Source organism: Otolemur garnettii, unplaced genomic scaffold (assembly GCF_000181295.1).
Source record: "Otolemur garnettii isolate 467f Iridium unplaced genomic scaffold, OtoGar3 scaffold00015, whole genome shotgun sequence".
Classification (NCBI taxonomy): domain Eukaryota; kingdom Metazoa; phylum Chordata; class Mammalia; order Primates; family Galagidae; genus Otolemur; species Otolemur garnettii.
In genome coordinates, this window is record NW_003852410.1 from 6,867,653 (window position 1) to 6,889,808 (window position 22,156).

Below are 22,156 nucleotides of genomic sequence, written 5' to 3' on the forward strand. Positions count from 1 at the left end.
TATAATTTTAGCAGCACAAAACATCCAGACATTTCAGAAGCACCCAAATTGGAACTCAAATGTACCCGGAAAAATACCAGATGAAAAAAGGAACTTCAAAATCTCAGTAAGAGGAATAATTGCCCAACTTATTTTCTCAATTATTGCGACTGCTCTAATCGGACTTTTCCTGCACTGACTTCCAGCTATTGCTTTAGAAAGAGGAAGAGATGGGCTCTTTGAAGAGATGCATTATTTTCTCCATACCTGTGGTCTCTCTATACTCACCTCCCCCAGACCAGTGCCAACAGGCATCAGTGTGATTTTTGCCTCATGTAAGAGCCATACTAACCTCTCACTTTGGAAAGACAGGCCTCTACCTTGGCCAATATTACAAAAGAGGCAGCCACTGGACATCCCCTCTGGAAAGGCAACTGCCCTCAAATCCAGGTAGAGAATGCCACTTGGCTGACTGTCAGCAAATTCTCCAGACTGGGGGGTTTGGTGGGGAGGGGAGGCTAATGGGAAAGAGAATATTGGCAGGAGAATCTTCCTCCTGTCTGTCAAGAGTCTTTGGAATCCCTGCTGTTTCAAACAAGATAAACATAGCTTCCTTTCTCAGCCAGGCCTGTAACTCTACACAGAAGACAGGATTACCACCTTGAGCAAATGACCCATCAGTAACTGAAGCTCTAATCAAGGCTTCCTCAATGAGAGAAAAGGCTTGATGGCTTCACTTCAAAGGGGCACAAGCTCTGGAGGGTGCACCTGATTATCAGACCCACTCAATAAAATCTAAGAAACAAGAAGGCTAAGGTCAGCCTGGCTACAGATACCTTAGAATACCCCATAGACTGAATTTTTTAAAACAAACATCATCAATGTTTTACAAAATGGCAAGGGTCATGTTTGATCTTTCCAAGAGGTGCCCTGAAAGCTGCTAATTCCAAGTTCAGTCAAATCAGCTGCTCCTTATTCCTTATGGAATGCTGAGGTTACACACACACCATCCTCAAACAATCCCATCATTAACCATTGCTGCCAGGTGGGGAAACTAAGGCCTAGGACATTAAGCAGCATGCCCATGGTCACAAAGCTGGTAAGAGGTGAGGTCTGACTCCAGAGCCAGCATTCCCAACCATTTCACTCTACCCTCTCCCCAGTGTATCTTACCTACTCATTAAACCAGATCTGGCAGGACCTTGACTTGGAATGGTTCTGTTTTTTTTTTAATTCGTCTTTCCATATATTCAATAACTCCATTTTTACCAGTGTTTTGCGATGTTCTCAACCCACAGAACTGAACCCATTTGGTTTCCTGAGAGCTTCTCATCTAGAGGGGGAACCGGGCTCTCCCCAGCTATTTGTTGATCCAACACTCAACCACAGGGCTTTCACAGGAAGCAAAAACAGCTGGGTCTTTCTATGGGAAAACAGACACAGTCAAATGTGATCATCTACCTAACCTCTGTCCCAGAGCAGAAATTCCATCTCCAAAATCCTTGACAGATGGTCAGTCCCAGTTGAAACTGGTGAGGGGAAACTCAGCAGTTTGAAGCCAGTCTCTCCCCTGAGTAACTGCTCAGCCCTGCAGGGAGAATCAAGTTCTACCTCTGGTCACTTTCACCCACTCATTGTCTATTTTTCTGGACTCAGAACATCTGTCTTCTACATGACAACCCTAAAATAATGGAAGACAACTGTCAGGGGCTTCTCCTTGACACTGGTTAGAAATGCTGAATCTCAGGTCTCACCCCAGAGCTACTGAATTAGAACCTGCATTTTGACAAAATCCCAGGCTTCCTATGCATATCCAAGCCTCTGAAGCAAAGCCTTAGAGCAGCTGTTCTCAGCCTGTGGGTCACGACTCACAGGAACTGTATTAAAGGGCCACAACATTAGGAAGGTTGAGAACCACTGCCTTAGAGGTCTTTTCTCTTTCATTCCACAAACAAGGGAAAACAGGCACAGCTTCTGTCCTCACAGTCAATGGAATGGGGTAAGTCAAAACCAGCCACAGTTAAAAGTCAAAACCAAAGTGCCAAACAGCATTATGGCATTTAACAAGGGCCAAGTACTCCAACAGGTGCTTTACACAGATTACCTCATTTCAAAGCAAAAGCCTGTTGAGGCACATACAATAATTTCCCCATTTTCCAGATAAGGAAATGGAGGCACTGAGGAGTTAAATGATATGTCTGAGGTGAAATGACCAGTAAAAAGCAGAGCTGAGTGTCAAACCCACACAGTGTGCCTTCAGAATCTGTGCCCAATGAAGGACAGCTAATCTGCACACAAAGGCTCAGCAAATGTGCCCCAAGGTGACATGTAGAGTCTAACGCATGAGTGGGCATTAGACAGACACGGGATCCAGGTGCAGGGACTCATACCTGTAATTCCAGCACTTTGCAAGACCAGGTGGGAGGATCACTTGAGCTCAAGAGTTCAAGGTTACAGTGAGCTATGACATACTGCAGCCTGAGTAAAGGAGCTAGACCCTATCCTAAGTAAATACATCTTCTCTTTTACATAAATAAAATTTTTAAAAATAAAAAATGACTAAAGGGTCTAAGGAGACATGATTAAGACATGGACATAATTTCAGACTGAATAAAAAGGACACTCAAAGGCCCAGAGTGTAGAGCAAAGAGGAAGTAAATCAGTCTGGCAGGAGCACAGAACCTGCAGCGGAGACTGCAGATGGGCTGAGAGGTCAGCAGTGGTGACTCCTGCAGATTGCTGGGAAGCCTGAGCATGTCTTTCATCCCCAGCACAACTGGGAACAGCCACCAAGGGGCTCCAAGCAGCTGAGCGACATCCCCAGTCAGCACTGACTCCTCTAGCTGTAGTGAATGGTGGCCAGGCACAAAGGAGGCAAAGAGGGAATTACAGAAACACATGAAGGGTCTGCTGCAGCAACTTAGGTGAGAGATGTTGTTGCCAGAGCTGATCCACAATGTCATAATTCAATATGGATTTGAAATTTGCAACCTAATCTCCTGGTTACCCCCCTGTTAGCTTTATTCCCATTCAGCAATACAGTTTTTTTTTTTTCTTTCTTACTTTGTGTGTGTGTGAGAGAGAGAAAGACAATCTTACTCTGTTGCCCAGGCTAGAGTGCTGTGGTATCACAGCAACCGCAAACTCCTGGGCTCAGTGATCCTCCTTGTCTCAGCCTCCTGAGTAGCTGCAGCAATAGGTGCCTGCCACAACACCCAGCTAGTTTTTCTATCTCTAGTAGAGACAGGGTCTCACTCTTGTTCAGACTGATCTCAAACTCCTAAGCTCAACCCTCCTGCCTCAGCCTCCCAGAGTGTCAGGATAACAGGTGTGAGCCACCATGCCTAGCCAACAATATGACTTTTAAAGGTCCCAGTTGTTTTCCGAGCACCACAACTCTAAATTTACATTGAGCAGTAGACACTCAGTAGTCCTCCAAATGTGGGTTCAAATCCCTGGTCTGGCTTACTTCCTGACTTTCTATGGGTTCAAGGTACTCAACTGTAAAAAGGGGATAATAACACCACCTTCAATAGTCCAGAGCAAAAACGTGCCAAGACCCTACCAGAAGGCCAGGCAGAAAGGAGGAAGACACTTCATTATTACTTATTTTTCATGATCATATATTGAATGCAGCCAAGAAATCGCATAACTATACTCATGGAAGAGATAAAGAAGATTAAACGGTGAGTGTGAAAGAGGTGACACCTGTAGAGGATGAAGCCCGTTAAGAGTCCACTTTCCAGGGAGAAGATGAGTCAACTCATATGAAAGCTTTGCAGAAGGGCCAGGCTCAGGCATTTTGGAGCAAGATTATTGGACAGCTTAAGGCTTCAGTGTAGCCAGTTGACTTACAATGTCATCAGTAAAAGTATCACTGGAAGCAGCAAAAACATCTCTGGAACCGGATCGATAAAAACTGTAGCAGAAAAAGCACCACTTCCTTTCAACCAGCTTTTACCTAAAGACCAACATTATATCAGACGCTGCTTCAGGAGTGCAAGGCAAGATTTGGTCTCCCCAGGTGTTCCAAAATCTATCCAAGGAGACAAAAGGAGAACTGCTGTAATTATAGACTCGAGGTTGGCAGGTAGATGATTGGCATACCCCTCTAGTATGCAGACATTTGCTCCTGTGTAAGTGCAGCTCAGAATGACATATTGGGGGGGGGGGGTCGTAGAGAAGGAAACTGATTAAGTCCAGTAATTTTGTCAAAGACTATTTCAGGCGAGTCCTTTCTAAAGGCAGTTGTGAGAGGGCTCCTGGTGTCAGACTGCCTGCATTCATATCCCGGCAGTGTCATAACTAGCTCTGTGATCTTGAACCAAAACTCAACATCTTATACATTAGTTTCCTCAACTGGAAAAGGGAACCTGCCTTATAGAGCTGTTATGGGGAGTAACTAAATTATTAGTGTATATAAAGGAAACTACAAATTAAATAGATTAAATAAATGCCTATAAGCACTATATAAGGTATTCACTATTATTTGCATTTATATACAACAGATTACCATCAATTACAGAGAGATGGGTCAAAACTTATTCTGAATTCATGGCTCAATCAGAAGGTAAGACAGCATAGGTGGGAACTCAAAATATGTCCCAAGCCCAGTTTTGACACAGCATTGCTCTTTCACCCCAGGAGACTTCCTAAATCTCTCTAATTTCCCCACTTGTCAAGTAAGGAAGGGAAAGAGTTATCACAGGCTTAAATGATTCACCACACATCTTCATCAATGCTCTGATGACAGGATTGTAAAATCCTTTGCCAAAAGAAAAAGTCCTTAATCAACCACTACATAGGGCTTTCAGGAGAACCATATAACAATATGACAACATGACCCCATTATACTCGACAGGATTTCCAAATCAATTTCGCCCTCAATGGAGGAAGTTACAACAGCAATACTGTGATTCCATTAGATGACAAGATAAATATATTTGTTGGACCAGAAGCATTTTATGCATATAGAGTTGAAAACTGTTTTCCATTAGCAACTGAATTGTAAGGGTAAATGAACCCAAATCAGGATCTGAGATTTACTTTCCATGGGTAACTCAGGTATTCAAAAAAAAAAAAAAAATGCATCCAGGGTATCAAAGTAAGCAAAAGCTCCCTTTTGCCCACATTCAGGATATCCAGAGCCTTGGGACATGCATGTCATAACTTTTAGCAAGTAGGCAGAAATCCAGCAAGGGACAGGCTGCAGTGTGTGGGACTCCAGCACAATCGAGCAGCAGGCACCATCCCCAGTGATTGTATAACGTGCTGTGAACATTCTAGGTTGCCCAGGGAATTGATTTAAATTACAGTTTTGTTCCTTTTAAATGGAGTCTGTTGGTGCAAGACTGAGATAAACTAGTAAATCTGAAACGAAGATTATAAAAAGCCTCTTAATCTTTTTATTAAATTTGAATTGATTTTGTGAACACAGAACAAGCTGCAAGAGACCCTCCTGTGAGGCAGCTGCACGCACTCTCGCACTCACAAAACCTTCAACGTGCCTCCTGGCTCACACTTGACAAGCACTTCAAATAGATTGATTTTTCTGTCTTATTTAACAAGAGGGGCAGATGCTAAACCCTGTATCCTCTGCCCCCCAAAAAGACCCATCATAGATTAGAACCAAAGGAACAAACAGAGTTTAAGGTTGGCCCTCCCCTTTGCACAGGGTATTTAAAACTAAGTAAGATACGGGTTCATTCCTTCCATGCTTTGCCAAAAGAAAAAACTACTGTTGCTTAGCAACAGTTAAAACAATGTACAGCAAAGGAAGGACGTTTGAAAGGAAGTTAAGCCAATGAGATTGCTATGGCCACCTAGATGACCTTTGTGACCCAAGATCCTGGCTGTGTCCCCTTCTGGCCTCAGGGTAAGGCCTAGCTGTTTCCATGATCCATTTTATCTTGACAAAGATGACCTGTAATCCCAAAGCAACAGGAACCTACTTCTGGACAAGACAAGGCTCCTAAATGCCAAAGCCTTCTTGTGAAATGTTAACTGGCCTATATCTGCCATTCACTACAAAGTTTCAAGCTGGACGGGAATGTGGAAGTCACTTTACCTAAACTCCATTACTCCACTGATAGATGGGGAAACTGAGGTTTGATGAAATGACTCCCCCACAAGTATAGGAGCAGTTAGTGGCACACACTGGCCTGAACACTAGCTCTGATGTCAGACCATGCTCTTCCCACAATCTTGGCAATTTTCCTACCTCTGCTAAGAACTGTTCCCTACCTTAATCTAAATTTCAGGCAAGATAACAATCAGATAAGAAGGTTACTGACACTCAAACACTACTCATTACTCAATCGTGAAAAATGCCACTCTTATTTGAGGTCCCTTTCAAAGCTGCTGGGAGGTTTCAAGACCAATTACAAAGAGCTTGCATGACACGTAAAACCCTTCTTTTTCTCTCTCAACAAAACCATCCTACCAAATCCGCAAGCCCCTACTGTAGTGGGGGCTACTAGAGTGCAAGCACTCTGGGTCTGGGGAGAAACGGGGTCCAATAAAAATTAAAAGGCCACAGCCTGATACTCAAGCTCATGGCCACCCTTAAGCACAAAAGTGACTGGTCATAGCTGGGCAACATACTCTTCTCCATCCTGACAGCATAATACTGACCCTGTCACTATTTTAATTAGGGTACATGTTGGGGAAGCAGAGATGTTCAGCCAACATCTTACTCTAGAAACGGGTTATGGTGCATTAAGCCAGACCCACATTCAGAACAGAAACACAGCTCGCTATGTTACAGGTAGCCCACTGTGTATCCTGCAGCTTGTCTTGGAAAGGAAGAATAAGTGAAAAGGGTCCAGGACTTCTATCTTCTTACTCAGCATCCTTCCTCATTTAAACCGTACCAAATTAAAGCTAGGAAGAGCTTCAGCAGACAGCAGAAAAGTGATACCTTGGCCCATTCTCCTTTAGAGACTGTGGAAGTAAAGTGCCGCAACTTGAAAGCACCTCTGGGCCATGCGTGGAAAAGGGTCCACAGGAGAGCAGCACTGGGCCGACCTTCGGCAGAGGACTCTGGCTTGTTTCAGACACTCACAAGTCACGCGGTGCTGGGCCAGCTCCCAACTCTCCTCAGCCCAAATGACATCAGGTATAAAATAACCTGGTCTGAGGGGGTGTAGCAAAACTACAGAAGATCGTGCATATGAAAAGCGTTGCCATCTACTTTGCCCCAGCAGGGCAGGTTCCACACTACGTAGGAAGATATTTCACCTACTTTGCTTCTACTTGCATATAAATAGCTGGCACGAGTAGGATAAATCACTCTAAATAAGTTCCGTAAAGATATTAACTATGGGCTCAGCACCTGTGGCTTAAGCGGGTAAGGCACCAGCCACGTACACCTGAGCTGGCGGGTTCGAATCCAGCCCGGGCTGCCAAACAACTATGACAGCTACAACCAAAAAACAGCCGGTGGGGGTGGGGGAAGGTTGTGGCGGGCGCCTGTAGTCCCAGCTACTTGGGAGGCGGAGGCAGGAGACTCACTTGAGCCCAGGAGTTGGAGGTTGCTGTGAGCTGTGATGCCACAGCACTCTACCCAGGGTGACAGCTTGAGGCTCTGTCTCAAAAATAAAGATATTAACTGTGGATTGGTATGGACTTCCTGGAGAGTGTCGATAGCTTTCCTCCACTGTGTATAAATGGCTGGGACACAGGAGGTGCCCAGTAAGTGTCTGTGGGATGAATGATAACAGCTCTCAAGCAGTGACATCTAGCTGACTATGGGCAAGTTTCTCAACTTCTCAGAGCCTCCATTTGTCATCTGCACAATGGAAACATTAATACCTGTACTCATAGGTGCGTTACTCGGATCGAAAGAGATAATTCACACGAAGTGCTCTGCACAAAGTTCTCTATTAATTTTTTGCTATTGTAATTCATAATGTGGGACTGTTCCTCCATGAAACTCTAAGACTCCTGAAAGCAAGGAAAACTAACTCATCTTGCCCCACCATCACCAAGGCCAGCAGCAGGTAGAGTCAAGCTTCAAAGTCCAAGGTTAAACACTCATTTTTACAATGTTGTCACCTTCAATTGGATCACTGTGCTTGAAACCAGCATCACTGGGGGAGAGAAAAGGAACACAGGGAGCAGGGAAGATACTTATCTAGAAGACCCACACATTCAGCCTGAAAGTGGATCTCCTCCCCGCTTCATAGAAACCACTTAATGATACAATAATGCTTCCTTCACCTCACCTTTCCCTGCCCAAACTTCTCATCTTAAACTATAAGTTCCCCTTCAAACTGCCTTTATTCTGAAACTAAGAGGTTCCCTGTAAAGTTAAAAGCCATGCACTCTGGCAACACTGATACAGTAACGTGTCCAACATCAAGAACTTGGGGCCATGGCCGGGCACAGGGGCTCACACTTACAATCGTAGCACTTTGGGAGACCAAGGTGGGAAGGCTGCTTGAGCTCAGAATTTCAAGACCAGACTGAGAAAGAGTGAGACTCCATCTCTACTAAAAATAGAAAAACTAGCCAGGCATTGTGGTGGGCGGCAGTAATCCCAGCTACTTGGGAGGCTGAGGCAGGACAATCACCTGAACCCAGGAGTTTGAGGTTGCTGTGAGCTATGACAACAACACAGCACTCTACCCAGGGCACAGAGTCAGACTCTGTCTTTAAAAAAAAAGAAAGGAAAAAAAATAATTTGGAGCCAAGACCGTCTTCTTGACACAAATTGAGAAAATCAAGTTTTGAGGGCAAGGTTTTGACCATTGCCCCAGTCTTTAAAAAGATGATTACAGAATAAACGGCATGGTCAACGGAAGTTTCTCTCATTTCCCCAAAGCTCCGGGTCCCTGGTTTCTACTCCAACAACCCTGGAGGTTATTTATATTTAAAAAAGCAGAGATTCTGGGATCAAAATGGAGATTGGTTGTTAGTTTCCATCTTTTCTTTGTAGAAGATGCCTTTATATTTAGCATCTTGAGGCGGGAAAGGGACGGGTAGAAGTGGGAAGAGGAAAAGATAATGTAGCGAAAGGAATTCATTAACCACAAAGTTTCTATTCCTGGTTTCAATCTGATGTTTGCCTTCCCTATTCTTTCAAGATTATAGGCAAAGCCAACACAAATCAAGAATAAGACTCTGCCTCACTCTCCATGGACGCCGGGGTTGTAAAATGGTACCACATTAATGAAAGAGCTAAAGTAGCTAAATTAGTCTACATCTTAGCTCTTATCACTGAGGGGACAACAACACTGTCCAAAATTCATCAGCCAATCTCTCCTTCCTACAGAGGAATCTAGGAATAGGAAACAAATTCAAAGAAATCACATACACACAAAAAAAATCTCTTTGGGAGTGCACTTTTAACCATCAGAGAAAATCAAGTGTGTTCAAAGTTTAACTCTTCTATGTCTGTTATGGGAGAAAAAAAAAAAAAAACAGCTACCAGTCACTAACCAACTACTGTGTACCAAGCACTCTACTGGGAGCTTTATCAATATTATCTTGGGGGGGGGGGGCAGAGTCTTTATTATGTCACCCTCAGGAGAGTACTGTGGCATCACAGCTCACACCAACCTCAAACTCTAGGGCTTAAGCAATTCTCTTGCTTCAGCCTCCCAGTAGCTGGGACTACAAGTGCCCACCACAATGCCCAGCTATTTTTTGGTTGCAGTTGTCACTATTGTTTAGCAGGCTGGGGCCGGACTCAAACCTGCCAGCCTCAGCGTAGGTGGCCGGCACCCTACTCAATGAGCTCCAGGCACTGCCCTAATTTTATTATCTTTGAAGGAAAGAATTCTTTTCCTCCATACTACAGGTAAAGAAATAAGCTGAGGGAAAAAAAGTATGTAATCTATCAAGGTTACTCAGTTTGTATATGGGAGCATAGTGGTCTCAAATCTAGGCCCAGGGGTCCATGTACAGACCCCTATCCATATTTAGAGCCAAAAATAATAACACTTCTTTTTTTTCTTTTTTTTACATTTTTAAAGGACTCATATACTGAGGTCACTAGGAAAGCTTTGAGCAGACTGTTGTGGTCCATTATTTCCCTTTCAAGAAACACAGTCGACAGCGTCCTGATTCACTTGTGCAAGTTTCAAGTTGCTCAGCTTATCAATGTCACTGAGAGGGCTTCATTTGTTTCTGTCTGTGTGGATTTTATCTTTCTTGATTTTGTCTATCTTAAAATTTTTGTAATGACCCACATATAGTTCCTTTCCCTTTTGCCACCATTTACAAGTCCCTGGCTATCTATATAAGAACTGGGAATGAACAGAATAACTGAGGCTTACTGAGCATTTAACCAAGGGCCAGGCTCCCTTTGCATTAAATCCTTTAAACACATTTAATCTTTACCATGACCTTATGAGACAGGAACTACTGTCGTCCCCTATTCTACAGATGAGAAAACCAAGGTTCAGGGAGGTAAATACTCTGTCCAGAGTCACATAGCTAAGAATTAGTGGAATGTGGATTTGAACCCAGAAAGTCTGATCCAAGCTGATGTTATCTGTAACTGTAGGACTACAGATCTCAGGAGAAGCTCATAAAATTAAAAACCCATAGTCAGAAGCCACAGGGAATACTGCATAAACAGGCTTTCGATTTCCATTTACTTAAGAACAGGTTATGATGGTTCTCAATATAGGATAGAACTTGGCAAGGAAGCAACGGAAGTGAGAGCAAACCCAAATGCCTACACTCAACTCTGCTGATTGCTCAGATACAGACTCCATCATCCCATTCGGCTGCTTGCCAGCATCTCGCTTTTCCATATGTGTTTGTTAAATTCTAGGGTGCAACAGCTCCATAAGGAAATGGACCCGAAATGCCTCCAAATTGCCCAACTGCCCTATGCACGATTTCTAAACATCAAAATGACTTCCACTTCAAAATATATTTGGAAAGGCAGCAAGTTCTTCCAAAAGAGATCTTTTTCTTCATTTAAAAAAAAAAAAAAGGTTTTTTTAAAGTATGCTGAACCACAGTTCAAGGAATGCTTTGGAAAATTTTTTAAAACCTCACTGCCCAAGTTCCATGCTAGAAGAGCAGATCTTTCCAGCACTCCAGCAACTTGCAAAGGCAGATCTGCCTGGGCCCCTCACCTGTTTGCAAGGGCCTCTGGTTTAAGGTGGAAGTAAGAAGTCCTGACCTACATTTTTACAGCCTGCAGCAGAGCTTGTTTTGAACCAGATTTTCCCACCAGAATGAAGCAGTTCACAAACTAGAAACCTTTATTTTTAATTTATGGAGAAAAGGAGCCAACAAATCAAGTCACTATCATGTGATCACCTGTAGAACCAGGCCAGGACATAAAAGGAGTTTGGTTCTTTCCAAATGGCCTCTATCAGACTGTCACTTTCATCTCAAAACAGTCCCTTCAAATTAGCCACCAGATAGACTTTTATAACTCTAGTGCCAGGAAAACATATATCTCTTTCAACTTCCCTTGCTGTGGTCCTATTCATTTTAATATTCTAACCCCATGTTTAAATAGTCACTGGTTCATCTGCAACAACACAGAAGGAGGAAGACATTATGTTAAATGAAATATGCTAGACACAGCCAGACAAATACCACATGATCTCACTTGTAGGTGGGATCTAAAAAGGGTGAACTCACAGACGCAGAGTAGAAGGGTAGTCACCAGGGGCTGGGGAGGGGGGATCCAGGAGTTGTCGGGTCAAAAGATACAAAATTTCAGTTACACAGCAGAAATAAGTTCCAGAGAGCTACTGTATCACTTGATGACTGTAGTTAATAACAATGTATCATATACTTGATAATCAACAAAAGTAGATTTTAAGAGTTTTCCCTACCCTCCCCCCCAAAACAAGAAGTATGTGAGATAATCAAGGATATGTTAACTCAATGTAGCCATTCCACAATGTATACATACTGCAAAACATCATGTTGTCCACCCAAAATATATACAATATTTGTCAATTTTTTAAAAAGTAAAATTTAAAAATACTTGTATATATTTAAAAAAGAAAAATAGCTGCTAGTTAACTTTGCACAATGCATTAAACTCTCTCCCAGGTTCATTACCCAAGGCCTATGTGTAGAAGGCCTGTGTGTAGAATGGGATAAGAGCTCACACTGGACCCAAGCAATGTGCTTCTGATGCACATTCCTCCACTTGGCCCCAGCTGCAAAAGCTAAGTCTGGATCAGCTCTTCCCCGAGTAATAAAAGTCAGTAGTTTATAGCCCAGGCTCTGTTAGCAGGTTCTTAACCTTGGCTGCATAAGGAAATCACCTGGGGAGCTTTCAAAAATTCCAGTGCCCAATTACATCAGAATCCTTGGGCATGGAGCTCAGACATCAGTATTTCTGAAACTTCTCCAGGTGATTTCCCCAGGCAGCCAAAGTTGAAAGCATAGCTCCTACTCCATCCATCGCCAGCCATGTGACCTCAAGTCGAGACACTTAACCTCTGAGAGCATCCATCCCCTCACAGGGTGGAGGGAGGACTCCTTGAGCTCCTGCAGGCAGAGTACTTAGCACACTGCTAAGTACAGTCAGTCAGTCTTATCTCTTTTAATATTCAGAGAGGAGAAGTAACTCTATGAGTAACTGGATTATGATCCCTGGATCAAATCATTTATTTCTGCAGCAGTCAAAATTCTGCTTAGGAAGGAGACACGGAGGAGAGATATTGAGAAGAAAAAGGTGGCAGAGGCAATAACCATCCCAGGTTCCTATTATTCAGGGCCTTATATCAACGTGTCTTTTTTTTTAACAGCATTCCCTGCCCCGCCCCCACCCCATCCTCAGGTGAAAACATTCTCCTGACAATCTCCTGCCAACTCGATGCAGCTTAACACCAAATGTATTCCAAGTGGTTTCTCTCCATCTGGGTATCTGCCTTATGTTTTATTCTACTTCTTTAGCTTTTATCCAAAAAAGTTAAACAGTTTCTAAACCACAAAACAATAAGAATTTATGACTCAAATTATATAATATGCAAATGGTAAGATCTGAGCCCTTTGGTACCAAGGGCATCAGTCAAATACTCAATCCAACGGTTCTCAACCCCGGCTATATGTAAGAATTACTGAGGAAGACCAAGAAATGCTCTGAACCCAACTTTCAGAGATTAATTTAATTGGTCTGGAGTGGGGCCCTATGCATCTGTTTAATTTAAAAGCTCCCTCGGATAATTCGAATATGTGGCTAGAGCGCAGAACCTCTAACCACAACAATAAAAAACAAGAATCTTATCATCTAACATACCAACTACATTCTGAATACCTCCTGGAATAAACTAAGTTGCCTTTCAAGGAAGACACAAAATGCAAGAAGCCTAAAGAGACAGCCAACTTTGGTAGGAAAGCTGCACTGTCTCTATCCCGTAGCTCAAAAAGTAAGGGCAATAATGAGCTCTCGTTCCAGCTGAAGTATCTAAGAATATCAGCACCCCCAAAGGGACAGTGAGATATGCTGAAATCACATGTTCTCTATGACTGGATCCATAAATCCTTTTGGTTTGGAGAAAAATATGCGCAAATGTTAAGTATTTAAACTGAATTAGCACTTACCAACATGTATTATTCAATGGGCAAATAAAGGCCCTAATAAAAGTCACTCCAATCTTGACACTGATTTATGCATTTTTCAAGAAACTATAAAGCTTAGACTGAAATTGAAGCCTTAAAAAACATGTAAGTTATTAAACCTATAATTGCTTACCAACCCCCCCCCCACACACACACACAATAACACACTTCATGAATTTTCAGATGCGTCAAGGTGACCATTCCAGAAAAGCAACCACCTTACCTCTGAATTTCTTAGGTGGATTGTTAAGGTCCCCGGTTTCTGGCTGTACAACACAACGGTCATCAACGAGGCTGCAAAGATGACAAGATAAAAGCTGTATCAAGCCAAGGGCCGGAAAATAAACCCCTAAGCACTATGCAAAACTCAAGACATCCCAGGGCTCTTCCCGTGCAAAATTTAGATTGTGCCAATATTCTTCTGCCAGGGAGCTATTTATATTAGAGGTTTCCTGTGCATGGGGCTAAACCAAATCCCATACCCAAGGTTCTGCTTCTGTGATGCCCTTTTCCCTTAACTATATCCATGATGGTGCTGATCCGGGAGACACAGCAGGGCTCACAGCAGTCAGCAAATGTCAGCTGAGGTGGTGACTTTGTGCCAGGCACTGTGCTAGGTCTGGGAAAGTGAGGATGAATATGAGCCAGGCCTCTGCCCTTAGGGAGCTCAAGACTAGAGCAGAAGCCATAAAAACAAACTGATAAGGAAAATATAACCTAAGAGGTGTAAGAGAAGGAAGAAGAAAACACAGCCAGAAGCGAACTGCACCTGAGGCCATTTGAGAAGCTGCAGGCAGAGGAAGTTACAATAGAACTATAGGGAGAGCTGAAACACAGGTGGGAGGCTAAAGAGGGAAGCATTTCCAGGTGGAGGGAACCTCCAGTATGAACACATGAAGATATGAAAGGGTTGGGAAGCCTCAAAAGCAGCTAGTGGGGGAAAGTACAAAAAACATTACAAGCAAATAAGTCTAAATTACATCATAAAGATTCAGTATTTAAACTCAGACTGATCAATCTTGCACGATTCTTTTAGAAGAATCACTAAAAAAAAACTTCTTTGAAGAGATGAGGAAACTAAGGCTCCATGAAATCATACATCACTTGTCCAAATTCCTAAAACTGGTATTAGCAGGACTGGCTCATTTTCCAAGATTGCTTCCATTAGTCTGTACTGCCTCTTATCCCAAATGCAAGGTACCATTCACCCTTTATCTTTACTGTTGGTTCCACCAAAATTCACCTCCTAATGTCCTTCCTATCTTTCAATACCCCAATTCAGAGCTCCACCTTCTTCACAAAGTGCCCTAAGTCTTTACTACCCCCGCCACTCCCTGTCTCTCTATCTCCGTGAGAAGACTCCAAAGATGCACCAGGCTCCAAGGTCCTGAAGGCAGTAAACTGTCTGCTTTGTTGCCCAGAAGATGCCCAAGATTATCAGCTCTGTATCTACTTGGCAGGCAAGTCAAAGCATCTGGAGTAGCTGATCAGAAGTTTAGCTCCTTCAGCCTCAAGACACAAGATCTTACTGCATGGCCTGAGTTCTTATGCAGAAAACACACCTATAATCCTTGCACTCTGGGACTGCCAGGTGGGGGGATTGCTTGACCGGCCTGACCAAGAGTGAGACTCATCACTACTAAAAATAGAAAAACTACCTGGGTGCTGGGACACACGCCTGTAGTCTCAGCTACTCAGGAGGCTGAGGCAAGAGGATCACTTGAGCCCAAGAGTTTGAGGTTGCTATGAGCTATGATGTCACCATGGCACTCTACCCAGGGTGACAGAATGAGACTATATCTCCCCCCTCCCCCCCACCGGGGCCTCATCATTTCATTTCTAATACTTGAGGAAAACACTTCTAAAGCAAAGAGTTCATATAGATGCCCTGAAAGCAAGGGAGAAAGGGGTAGAAGATGCTAAGATTTCAGGGGATCAGCTAGGAGAAAAGTTGTCTCAGGAAAGGTGGGCATAGTGTGGCCCTGAGGCTTAAACAGGGTATCCAAGCAGGGCTTATGGGCAGACAGGGAGGAGGGAGTGCTCAGGGAAGCCACGAAGGAGAGACTGTCCTGTAGACAGTAACTGTCAGCAGCCCTAGCCTTGGAGTGCTAAGTCTTCTCAGCTGTGAAACCCTGCCTGGCACACAGGGAACAGCCAGAGGGCTCACGTAGTGCTCACCACTGCCATGTGTTATTGTTGTTGTCACTGCTGAGAACAAGAGAGTGGAAGATTCAAACATGAATTTCCCTTGCTTTCAGGGAGAAAATGAGACGGGGAAGAAGCCAGCCAAGAAGAAAGAAGGGGCAGCCAGTAAGGCGTGAGCAGCAGGAGGCCCCTTTGCCAAAAATCACACAAGCTAATTGTTAAGGGTCCATAATGTAGAGCAGTCCAATGTAGAAACAGTCCCTGGATTTGGAGACCAGGCAGTCAAGGATGATTTCTTTTTATTGGATGACTTTCAGAACAGATCTAATTGAGCTATAATTCTGTATCTGAAATAATTTGCTCCTTGAGGGTGGAGTAACCCAAATGAGAGCCTGGGAATACTCATTCTGCACACATACCAGAAAACAAGCATGCTTTAAATAATAGCTAGAACTGTTTTTAAAAGGTTCTGGCTGCTATAAGAACAAGGTTCTTAGAGAAGCTGTTGGCTTTCCTTCCCCCCATTTATTTGAGACCAGCTCCTGCCAAATTCAACAATTCCTACACGAAGACAATATAGACTATTTTGGAGTTAACCATCTTGAATCTCCATTCTGCTTCTGTCTGCCTTTGGGACTACTTCACTTCTCATTTCCGCTTCTAGACAATAGGAGTAGGAGGTGGAGGGAGGAGATAATCAAATGTGTATATTATGGAGTATATCTGGGCCCTTAAAAGTTGTATAAAGACTAAAGAAAGCACAAAAGAGTGAAAATCTGATTTATATAATTTTGCCCAATTTATAACTTCCAAATGTATACAGCAATTCAGAGGAAGAAGGGTCTTTTCAAAAAAGAGAGATAAACATCCCAGAAGTTCTGGTATTTGCTTTTATTACAAATGAGTCACTATTTGGAAAAAAGAGCTTTTATAAAACTGAAAAGCACTTCTCTGGGGTCTTTAAATATTAATATTTAATCTATAATCCATATACTTAGCAAATTATATGATGAAACAGCAAATTACAATAAATTCACAATTAGTACAGTCCTGATGAGGTTCTTTCAGAAATAAAAGTATGTTTTTGTGTGAGAGGTTAAACCTGGCCAACGTGGGATTTGGTATTTGTGATTTCAACTGCCCTTAGAAAGCCAAGTAAAAAGGTAACATTCCTGGGTTTTAAAAAAAATCACAGTTTTAAGCTGATGTTATGATGTCTTAAACCATGCCACACAAGAAATTTCATGCTCTTACCCCAAGGTGCTAATAAATCCATTTGTCGATCCCTCGGCGTACAAAGAACAAATGTCTCCAATATGTAGGAAACTAGACATTTTGTCAGACATGTCTTTCTCGAAAATCCTAGACAAAGTAAAATATGCAACATTGTTAAAAGGAAAGAAATGCTCAGAGGGGGAAAAAAAGTCACTAAGAGTTGGCTTAGCCCAATTTTCCAAAGCGCCTTACTTAAAAAGTCAAATTTAAATAAAGAGTTTGACAGGCAGGCAATCCAACGAGCCAAGTAAGGACATATGCAACAACATTTTTTCCCCATATATTATTTAATTTCAGGATATTCCAACCACAGTAACATTTGTTTCTAACAAAACCATGCCTGGATCAGATTCTACAAGTTGAGGACCCTCGATAATAAATACCTCAGTGAATATAAAGGCTGCAGGGAACTCTGCCAAGAACTTCGCAGTGATTAGGGAGTTGGAAAGTCAGACTTAGGAAACATTAACATATTCAATTCGCCTCAGGGAATGTTAAGTCAGAAGGAAACACCTGGTATAAAACTTGGGTCTGGCAAGACCATAGTGCCTAGGCCGAGGAACCAAAAGAACAAATGAAATTAACAGGGGGAAACCTGCTAACAAACACCACAAAGTCCTCGGCCTTTTAAGACTTCAACAACTGTGTGCACTTCACCCAAATGCTACTTTCAAGTCTTTCCTTCTCATCCTTCATCAAGAAACACTTCCCCAGGGAGGAAGGCATTTAGATCCTTCTCTACCCAACTACTAATCATAAGGTTCCCTGGCCAAGAACATACAGCTAGTGAAAGACAGTCCTGGAAAGGCACTAAGTCTCAAGAAATCTCTACATAGTTCAGAAATCGTCCAACACACACATGTCAACAAAAATATTGATATGATTAATAGAAACAACTTTGATCCATGTCGAAAAGCAGGAGCCAATGGTAAAAAGCTAAACTGACTTTTAAAAACCAGTCTGTTACGTGAGAAGACTTTGTTGGTGTGGACTGCAGCTAACTGCCCCAAATTCCCTCAGGTACCTGGTGTATTGATGCCAAGGGCAACAGAGGTCTTCCCAAGACCTTTTCTCCAAGCTCAGAACCCTTTAGATACCTTTTCCTTTCTACTTCCCCTTCCAGAAACCATTTATCCCACACAGACACCGGAGTTGTAATGGTGTGGAACAGTATTGTCTCTCCTTCAATTGCTTTCTGGGTGCCCAGTTTTCTTTAGGAAGAATTATGCAGCAATGCTCAGCACGCAACTTCGGGAAGCATCCTCCTACCTTAGCAGGAATGCCAGCTGCTGAAATCAAATCATTAAAGAACCTCAGAGTTCAACTGCTTGTGAGAAGCTGCCGGGAAAAGCTCATTTATCCCCCACCCTCCAAACAACCCAAACATTGCAAGACAGATAAAGAACATTTCATTGTACATAAACTTATTTATAAGGGAGACAGCAACTGAGGATGCAAAATAAACTCTCCAAAAAAAAAAAAAAAAGGGCCAGCATCTCCAAGACCTTGAAGGAAGACACACAAATATTGTGCAGAGGGATAGTCTGCCAAGTACGGAATTGAATCCTGCCAATCATTGCATCATTTCTTCCTAGTTAGAAATGTTACACCTAAAAGCAAACCAATGTTTAAAACAACATCCAAAAAGCCTGCGCAAATGAAAAACATCAAGGAGAATTAATATTTCCCTTATGTGCTCATCTATTTTTTTTGTGAAACCAAGTCTCACTCTATCACCCTGCATAAGAGTGCCATGGCATCACTGTAGCTCACAGCAACCTCAAACTCCTGAGTTCAAGTGATCCTCTTGCCTCAGCCTCCTCAGTAGCTAGGACTACAGCCATGTGTTGTCATGCCCTGCTAGTTTTTTCTGTTTTTAGTAGAGACAGGGTCTTGCTCTTGTTCAGGCTGGTCTCGAACTCCTGAGCTCAAGCAATCCACCTGCTTCAACCTTCCAGTGTGCTAGGATTACAGGCGTGAGCCACCCATCGCGCCTGGCCATTTACATGCTTCTATTTAAAAGTTTTAACCTAGAGGGTCAGAGAGTGAGTGCACTTCTGGGACCAATTATTAGAAAATGATTTCTGTTTGAATTTAGAGTCAGGCCAAATTTGTGTCTGCATACTCTGGCTTCAAATAAGGACACCAGGCAGTTGCCAAGCATAGGAGAGCAGGTGTGCGCTCAGGCAAGAGGACTGGAGCCCTGACCAGCATGACTAATCTCCTTTTGGGACTGCCCTTCAAATGAGCATTTGGCCCCCAAGGGAGACCAGGCCAGGAAACACCAGTGTGACTGCTGTTTTTTGAACTACTGCCACCACCTAGACACCTTACTCAAAGATTCCAGGCCCTCAATGAGAAGCAGCAGACACAATTCAGTGTTCTATAATGACAAAACATGACGTACCCAATGTTGCCAGCAGCTGATAATCATAACAGATGTCTGAACACTGCATTTCTATAGCGGGGTTCTGCACTATTTCCATTTCTGATTATACTAGCTAACACTGATCAAGCGCTACTACCATGTCCACCATTGTGCTAAGGGGTTCACAGTGTCCTCTTACTGAATCCTCACGACTATAATGTACCAGGCACCATTATTGCTGTTTTATTGGTGGGGACACTGAAGTATAGAGAGGTTAAGATGCCCAAGTCACATATAATTAGCAAGCAAGAGGCCAGGGTTATAACCCAGGTCCGACTCTTAAGTGGACCTTTATTTTTTTTTTTCTCACTATGTTGCCCTGGGTAGAGTGCCATGGTGTCACAGCTCATAGCAACCTCAAACTCTTGGATTTAAGCAATTCTCTTGCCTCAACCTCCCAAGTAGCTGGGACTACAGGCACCCGCCACAACACTCGGCTACTTTTTTCATTGTAGCTGTCATTGTTGTTTAGCAGGCCCGGGCCTCAGTGTATGTGGCTGGCGCCGTAACCATGAGCTACCAGCGCCAACCTCCTAAGTGAACCTTTCTGTCAACAACAATCCCAGGAACCTAAGTTGAAATGTTAACCATTCTTATTCTCTGGGTGGTAAGATTAGGGAGAACTGAGTATCTTCTTTATCCACAATTCTTTTTCCTAATTTTTCTGCCATGTAATACTTTCCTAAGTCAAAAAAAAAGAAATTAATATCTTCTTTTTAACCAACATGCTTATTAAGTAGACAAGATAATTGAACAAGTAACCTTTAGCCACATTTCACATTTTCCACTGAAAACACAGGCCAGTACAGCCACCACAATTAGTAAGGATCCTCAACTGGGGAATCCACCAAAGGTCCAATTAAAAAACAAGCAAAAAGGGTGGCAAGGACAGCTTCTTCCCCAGGGGTCTCGGGCAAAAATTTCTTTCACAAAAGACCAGGCAGAAGGCGTCCTTGTCAGGCTACAAACCTCCAGCATCTCCACTCTTAGGGAAGTGGAGGAAGAGCTAGGAGGGAGAAGGGGGAGAGGTCCTGGTGCAATATCAGTGATGTCCTGGAAAGAAAAACAAAGGCTGGGAAAGGGAACAGAACAGACCTTGGTGGCCTGGAGGGCAGGAGGTGGAAAGTCCACCCGGTAAGCCATGGCCCTGCTACCAATCTTCTGGAAGACTTCCTGTTGTTTAGAAGCAGGGTGGGAGAGCCTATCTCTTTATCTGATTGGGGACCATTTGTGCCTGCAAACTTCCTAGCAGCTGCAGTCAGGGCTCCTATGTCACTCACACAATGACAGGGGACCACCTTTGAGCAAACAGAGCTGGCGCCGACCTGCCAAGGCGCTGGGTAATTACAGGACTTCAAACGCTGTGTGGACATCCAGGGCTCTGGGCTGACAAGCCAGGTCTGACATACAGCAGGATAGGTTCAGGTGGTCGGCTCCAGGCCCCTGCCTCCCAGCCCACCAAACCTCTCTGCTTTTGTCTCATCCTTTGTAAAATGAGGCTAATACTTAGCTTCAAGAGGCTGTTGTGAGGAACAGATAAAACACGGCTTGACAAGTGTTTGGTAACGTGGCTGGCACACTTGTATTGCTCAATGTTAGCTACTCGTATTATTTTTCAGTAAAAGATAAAGTGAAATTCTGGAAGATTCCAGAGCTTCAAAATTTAAACTCAGAAAAGGAAAGGACGCCTGTTTAAAAAGTCAGGTGGGCATCATAACAAATGAACTCCTGTATGACCTGTGGCAATATATTTCACTTTAGGGAAGATAAAGATCCTAATTTTCCTGTTGAGGAAAAAGTTGAATAAATATGAAATTATACTCAACTCCCAACCACACAGCCTTTCTGCCTTTCCCAAATACACAGTAGCATAGAATAAATGTTGGAAGGAATTCTGTACAGCACATACTTCCATCATTCACCCAATAATGGAATCCTCCCACAATGTCTCCTATGGACAGTCCCAGCTTCTGCTTAAACACAGGGCAATGGGCCTATTTCATGTTAAAACAGACTTAATTTAAAAGAAAAATTGTGCTTGTACCCTCTCCTGTCCACAAAGGACAGGTGCCGCCCGAACTTGGCTGCTCTTCTGCCCCTGATGCATAGAGCTCTAAACAAGGGAACGTGATCTAGCTTAGTTCTGCTTAATACTTGCTTCTCCAGGCTGAGCATCGTATCAAGGCTCCCTCTCCATAATTAGCCAGGTGTGGTGGCACACACCTGGAGTCCCAGCTACTCAGGAGGATTATTTGGGAGTTTGGGGTTGCAGCGAGCTATGATGACACCACTGCACACCAGCCTGGGAGACATAGCCAGACTCCATCTTATTTACAAAAAAATAAAAAAATAAAAAAGACTTACTTCTCTTGACAAAGTGTCACCATCCTCTCCCCATTCCTGATCAGGCAAGGCCTCAAGAGCACCCCTCACCCTGCGGCAGACAGGAGCTGAGACTCCAGAGTCAAAGTACCCAAGTTCAAGCCTTAGCTCTTCTACTTACTCACCACAGGACTTCAGGCAAGTTCCAGAAGAACTTCCCTAAGCTTTGCTATCCCCAGCTGTAAAATGGGGACAACAAGGAGACCTATCTGCCATGAGGAACAGCAAGATGGTATTTATGGCATGCCATCTATATAAACTATTGCTGTTAAACCACCCCCCACAGACCACTCTGATCAGTCAAACCGCCTGTTAAAACAGAGTGTCCCAAAAGTTGCCATACAAAGAGAAAACGGGAAATCATAGCTAAATTTTACAAAATATTCCTTACAAAATGTT

The 22,156-nt window shown here is 43.2% G+C and overlaps 1 protein-coding gene across 4 annotated transcripts in view; it reads right to left on the minus strand.

The window, feature by feature from the left end:
- The window catches only part of ITPR1 (inositol 1,4,5-trisphosphate receptor type 1), a 338,711-nt gene that overhangs the window by 298,812 nt on the left and 17,743 nt on the right, over positions 1-22,156 (minus strand). For all 4 annotated transcript variants that reach the window (XM_023510682.1, XM_023510681.1, XM_023510680.1 and 1 more), the window contains exons 3-4: positions 16,927-17,034; positions 13,751-13,821 (exon numbers count right to left, since the gene is read on the minus strand). In XM_023510682.1, the coding sequence (XP_023366450.1) occupies positions 13,751-13,821; positions 16,927-17,018 (163 nt within the window). In that variant the 5' untranslated portion in view covers positions 17,019-17,034. The remainder of the gene's footprint in view (positions 1-13,750; positions 13,822-16,926; positions 17,035-22,156) is intronic.